The sequence below is a fragment of the Clytia hemisphaerica genome, unplaced genomic scaffold (genome assembly GCF_902728285.1).
Source record: "Clytia hemisphaerica strain Z4C2 unplaced genomic scaffold, Clytia hemisphaerica genome assembly, whole genome shotgun sequence".
NCBI lineage: Eukaryota > Metazoa > Cnidaria > Hydrozoa > Leptothecata > Clytiidae > Clytia > Clytia hemisphaerica.
The window spans coordinates 523308-529664 of record NW_027103737.1 but is presented as its reverse complement, the minus strand read 5'-3'; the positions used below and the strand labels follow the sequence as shown (position 1 = coordinate 529664).

The 6357-nt window shown below is 35.4% G+C and overlaps 1 protein-coding gene across 1 annotated transcript; it reads right to left on the bottom strand.

The window, feature by feature from the left end:
* Positions 1-4231: 4231 nt before the first annotated feature.
* LOC136805155 (proto-oncogene tyrosine-protein kinase LCK-like) lies at positions 4232-5522 on the bottom strand. The gene is made up of 3 exons (XM_067061718.1): positions 5497-5522; positions 5083-5230; positions 4232-4912 (listed from the first exon to the last, which is right to left on the bottom strand). The coding sequence occupies exons 1-3, from the start codon at positions 5520-5522 to the stop codon at positions 4232-4234; spliced, it is 855 nt and encodes a 284-aa protein (XP_066917819.1).
* Between the last annotated feature and the right edge of the window lie 835 nt (positions 5523-6357).

The following is a 6357-nucleotide window of genomic DNA, read 5'->3' as shown; positions in this document are numbered from 1 at the left end:
GAGGATAAGGTTTCATTAGATAGTTTTTTAAGGGAAATGCGTCATCTCCAGTCGCGACAAAAAGAACCTTCATCTTACGTCCCGGCAAATTCTGTGGAGGAGGTAAATTGAGAGATCCATCCTCAAGCGATTGTTTTAACTTGCATTGGTCCCAGATACCGCCGTCTGAATTACGTCCATTCGCGCCAACATCAGCATAAAGAAACTCATATTCTGGACCAACCATTGCCAACAAAACTATACTGTCGCTCCCTTTATAATTTCTGTAGCGGGAGCCTGAATCATCAGGCTGCTGCATCACTATATGCTTTCCATCTATCGCTCCGATTCCGTTAGGGAAATTCCACCTTAGATCAAACTTTTTGGAAATTTCAATCCATTCTTCTTTAGATTTCAGAGTATTCAAATAGTTGCTTAGGGCTTTAATGATTGCCTCTGAAACTTCAATCACAGCTTCGGAAATCCTAGCTCGAGAAATTCTAAACTGGAATTCTAATGATCGAAACGTTTCTCCAGGTGGCAAAAAAGCGTAAAACAACACATGTTAATTCTTCTGGTGTTATGCATTCTCTTAAGGGAGTATCTTGTTTTTGTAAACCTTCCTTCATCTGATCAACTAAATACAAAAACTGTTCATTCTGCATGCGAATGTAATCACGACACCTCTTAGGATCATGTCTAATTTCCTGAAAGATCGTATGAAAAGCTCCAAATCGTTTCCTTTTGGCTAGACATGGCTGGACCCAACATTTCCTTTCAATTTCTTCTTCTTCAAATTCTTCCTCCTCCAAGAGAAGCAAAGCTAAGGCAGCAGCAGCAGCAGATTTTCTTCGAGCATCCGCCATTTTTCACTTTTTTGCGCTCGGATAAAAAATGTCCCTTTAAATAACTTTCGAATGTTTTTGATAAATTCGAATGTTTTGTAGTTCGAATGTTTTGTAATTCGAATGTTTTGTAATTCGAATGTTTTTTTGACGTTTTCCGTGGTTCCTTTTTTAGATGGCTAGACAGCAACAATTTTCAGGCGGCTGCAATGCAACAATTGCATTGCAGCCGCCTGAAAAAACTATCAGTGTAGCCTTAGCTTTAATCAAGTATGCATTTTATTGAATGCATATCTGATGCATACTTGCAAGTATGATTTGTCTCAAAAGCATTCTTGATTTTAGTATGCAATCAAAACAAGTATGCAAATTTTCAAGTATGCAATTCCTCAAGTACGCAAATATTGCAAGTATGCTTTTTTTTGCATTCTTGGATTTAAGTATGCATTTGAGACAAAGCATACTTAAAATTTGCATCCTCAATGCATTCTTAGAACATACTTGGGCATACTTAGATTTTTTTCTTAAGGGTAACTATCAAACGCTGAAAATGGCCCGGAAAATGCAAAGTTGAGAAACGAACCAAGCTGGCACTGTGTAATAAAAAGTGAGAATATTTCTTTTTGGACTTTTTTCACGGGGTAAGAATTTTATGTTGATTTGCCAGCTTGGCTTATCTTGGCTGTACCGCAGCATTTTCCGAATTTTTGCGTTTGATTGTTAAGAGGATTTTGTGATTGTTGAGGGTAAGTACGGTAACCTCCCTATTATACCATATTTATGCTTATTGGGTCAGGAGCTCTTGTTTGCCATGCTTGGAATCGCCGTTGAGCTCTAGCTCGAAAGGCCAGAGTCGAGACTCTTAGATGGGAAAAGAAATCACTTTTTTCCCATCTTGGACGCCCGCGCGCAGTTCTTATACAAACGCTGGATTGAAACTAAAACAAAAACAAAAAGCGTAGTTCTCTAAAACAAAGGAACCACTAGATACAACCCGTCGTCGTGATTCCGGCGCGTTCAAGAAGGGAAATAAGTGGTTCAATTTCTCTTGCCTGAGAAGGGTTAAAGATTCGCCTTTTTTCACTTCGGGCTTAAAACTCAATGCTTGGAATATCTAAAAAACTTTACGAAATGGCGCGAGCCTTAGCAACCTGTTTGCCTTACAAAAAAATGTGTTCTTTTATTTATTTATTTTTCACCGACCGCGACCGAACCTCTTTTTGAGAAGCTTGACCCGTAAAAGAAAATTAAATTTACCTCGCCTTAAAAGATAACTTCATAAGAAATTTTGAGCGAAAAATAACGAGCAGAATGAATGGAAATAGTAAAGGAAGTAAAATAGGAAACGGCATTTTCAGCTGGAAATTCTTTTTCCCAAACTCGGACTCGCCCATGTGTTGGAAATTCCTATTATGCATCTTGTGCAAAGTATCAGAAAAAACTAATTAGATCTCGAGAAAATGCCAAAAAACGTTTTCCGGTATTTTCGGACGGGAAGAACCTTAAGGGAATAAATTAATGCGAGTATTAATTAATGCGGAATAAATTAATGCGAGCAAGCGAGCAACCCCCAAAAAATTTTATGTTTTGCGGAATAGATTAATGCGAATAGGTCCATTTTAAGGGATTGGGCTCTTCCAGAAAAAAATTGTACATGGGGGGTGGAGGATATATTGTCCGGGGGGTAGCAAAAAATCATCAAAATTTGCCTTGTCCGGGGTGTAAATTTGCTCTGTCCGGGGGCAATTTGGTGTGTCCGGGGGCAATTTGGTGTGTCGGGGGGTCAGCAGATGCTTGTCCGGGGGGTAAAAACTATTGTCCGGGGGGCCAAAAGTCACCCTGTCCAGGGGGTAAATCACTAAAAATTGTTGTATCCTCCACCCCCCATGTAAGATTTTTTTCTGGAAGAGCCCATTTTACGGAATTGCAGAATTGGTTTGGGCGCTTATTAAGTAAGAGAATAATGTCAAATATGGGAATACAAGTGCTTAATTTATACACTGGAGTCCAGAAAATGAATATTTGGGGTCTACATTTTTATGCTTTCGAAGCCTTATTAATTAGTCAAAAATACCAGTTTAAATCGAATTCAAGAAGTATTCGTAACTTTTTAAGCCTTTTTGGTGTGAAAATTGTCATTTTGACCACCCAATTAATAAATTTTTTCGTTATATTCGCGAAAGTAAATGTCTTAAATTACGCGATTTTGCGACCTCGCGAAAGTTTCTGTAGGTTTTCGCGAAAAGGGTCTGATTAACTCGAATCTGGAACAACAAAGTATGAACTCTCGATCTTTTTCTTATTCAATCATGATAGAAGAACGTCATTGAAGAAAAGTAAAACATAATGATATACAGAAATAGTCAGAAATATTACAAATTTTTCTTTTTCAAAAAACGCAACTTTAAGCTAAATAAGATAAACACAAATAGTCGATTTTTTTTATATTGTGGAAGAAGGGTCGGTTTTTTTCTCCAAAGTTTAAGAAAACAGAGATACAGGGATATATTATTTTCGAAAATAGAAGGCATTTACGTTACAACTTTCATCGAGACACGCCTTCCGAAAAGGCAGTCATTCTGCTAGTTCCGAGCCATCTGAAATGTCGAACTAGACAAGTGACAGAAATGTTGTTAAAGTAAATAAGTGGGATTTCCTTAAAGACTAAGCGAATTTGTTTTCCTCAAATTTTAGAGTTCCATTTTTTTATTTTCAAATCATTCCCATTACATGTAGATGCGTACTCTTTATTTTATATTATTAAAAATAACGACTACAGAAACATTAGCCAGTACCTAGCTGGTACGCATCCGCACCCTTCTCCCACAACAGCATGAAGTGACACATATTTACAAAAATTCTTTCTGAAAAACATATAATTCTATTCAACCCTAAAATTTTATTTTCGTTTTGAGTTTTGAAGCGTCAGAACCAATTCCCAAAAATTAGATAATAACATTTTCGAAATTTCTAAACTAATAAAAAGGCCAGCACAGAAATATTTGCGATGTGCTTCCTGGTATTCAGGATGTGCTTCCTGGTATTCAAACCTTTTGTAGAAGCAATCATCTAAAAACTTATCAAAAAGATAGCAAACGATTTGTGAGAGTCAGGTTTTTTGGCTACAGAAACACAATGGTGAATAAATCGTGACAGATACTTTTAATCACGTTACAACTTTCGTCAAGACACGCCTTCCGAAAAGGCAGTCATTCTGCTAGTTCCAAGCCATCTGAAATGTCGAACTAGACAAGTGACAAAAAATGTTGTAAAAGTAATTAAAATAATACTTTTGAGGCAACGAGAATTCAAGTGTATGTTTCATTTTGTTGGTCCAAAAGCATAAAAATAGGAAAAAATAGGAAAAAAATAGACAACATAAAAAGAAACTAAAATAAATCCAACAACTAGAACTTGCTTAATTGAAGTAGAACAGATGGAAGACTCGGTCGTTCTTCTGGTTTCAAATTAATCATTTGAGTTGATAATAAACCCAAATGCGGACTTTTAACATAATCCGAAATAGTATCAAAAAGATAACCAAGTGAGTATATATCACTTGCAACAGATACACTAGAACCCGGGACGTTGTGAAGCTCGTGCGCTAAGTGGCGATGTAATACGTTGTAACGTTTATGCCTGTCACTTCCACGTTTAATAGAGTACACAACGGGATCTTCAATGGATGTACACTTTCCAAAATCAATGATTTTAACATATAAACCACTTCTAATCATGACGTTACCAATATGCAAATCGTTGTGCAGGAAACCTCTCGTGTGAAGTGCGTGTAGTCCCCTAATCAATTTCAAACAGATATTGTGCCAATTATTCAACCCCAAACCATGTTTAACAATTTCTCGCAACGTTCGGCCATCTACAAACTCGAACAATAGCTTTTTCGGCTCGACTATCCCAAACAAATAGGGGAACCATTTGGATCCCGACATTTCCATGGCTAAAGAAGCTTCGGCCAACATTAAAGCACGATCTGACTTTTCAGAAAGCTCTTTTACCGCAACAGCTTGTTGGGTACTCTTGATGAATCCTTTCTTCACCACCCCGAACACTCCAGAGGCGATCTCCTCCTTCAAAATAAGGTCAGATAATTCAAATTTTCTTAACTTGTGTTTCAGTTTAGTTACGACGGATAAACTTTTGGTACCAAACATTTAAAGATCCGTTGCGCTGAACTTCGAAAGAACACCTGGTTGTTTTTTGCAGGATTGACTTTTTTTAAGTGCAACTTTTAAAATACGGTTTCTCGTTCCAAACGCATTATCTTTGCTTCGTTTTCATTCTTCTTCTCAATTTCACGCTCTTTTTGTTCCTTCACTAGTCTCTTGTCTTTCTCACTTTTGCGTTTGTTCCTTCGTGTACGTGATTCCTTGGATCGATATGTTTTCCTTAAAAAGAAACAACATGAAGTCTCAGCACATCAAAGAATCAGGATTGGTCGATCAACCAAGACTGGGGAGAAAAAAAGTTTTTCCATTTTACTTTATTACCAATCAAATCCTTCAATCAAACCTAAGTGACAAATTAGGTGATTTCAGACTAACCATTACAGTCAATGTGAAAAGAGTTACAATTATAGGGGTAAATATCGTCAGTAAGGATGCGATAATATTTAGCTTGGTATCTGATCTTTTTTCCATCATTCAAAGTTTACTGTTGACCAAGTCTTTCTTTTTCCATTATTTGATAAAGTTTTTGGTGGTTTGTTAGTGTTTTTCTAAATTATTAACAAAAACATTTGATACAGAAATAGAAGTCATCTCTATGTCTATCCTATGTCTTTTACGAAAAATGTGAAAAGGTGCGGCGAACTCTTGCCAAACTCAAACTTTCTTATCATAATAAATTTCATGTTCACATTTATGAAAATGGATCACTCAATGGGTAGACCCAAGGATGCAAACAAACGATTGAAGTAAATACTTGGTCAGAAGCGTAAAAAAAAAACAACACTCATTGAAAATGATGTTTATGAAAAATGAAACAGCCCTAAAAGCTAAGACAGTCATAATAAAAAATTCTAAAAAAACTTACTTTTTTGAAATTTATCTGAACGCATAACAAAAATTATTGTAATAAATTGAATAAACTAGTTTCTTTAAGGAAAGAAATTTTTGCGGAAAGAAACTTGCAATTTGAGAAAATTTTAAGCAGTTAATTCTCGAAAATTAATTCCACGAAAAAGAAATTATCTGAAAATCAGATTTTGATAATTAATTTTCTATATCCTAATCAAAATCTAAATTTTCTAAGTAGTTGAACTAAGTTTATTTGAAATACAAAACTAATTCTAAATATTGGAAACTAAAATAGATTAAATCTTAGGCTCTGTAATATATAATAGCAAATATAATAATAACAATAATAATAAGTATAATGAATTTATTCTATTGAAAGTTTTGAAAAGAATTGGTATTTTTACCTAAAGAATAAGAGAAATTAAAATCTTTTTCGGAATAAGGACATTGAAACTTATTTCTTCACATATACATACAAAATAGAAAGTACTTTTTAC

What these genes read in the sequence shown, in the direction of transcription:
- LOC136805155 (XM_067061718.1), bottom strand. Translation starts at nt 5,522, where the DNA reads ATGGAAAAAGAAAGACTTGGTCAACA. An exon ending in AAAGAAAGACTTGGTCAACA is followed by an intron (nt 5,231 to 5,496) that starts GTAAACTTTGAA and finishes TTTCTTTTTAAG; the next exon opens with GAAAACATATCGATCCAAGG. An exon ending in TGCGTTTGGAACGAGAAACC is followed by an intron (nt 4,913 to 5,082) that starts GTATTTTAAAAG and finishes CTTATTTTGAAG; the next exon opens with GAGGAGATCGCCTCTGGAGT.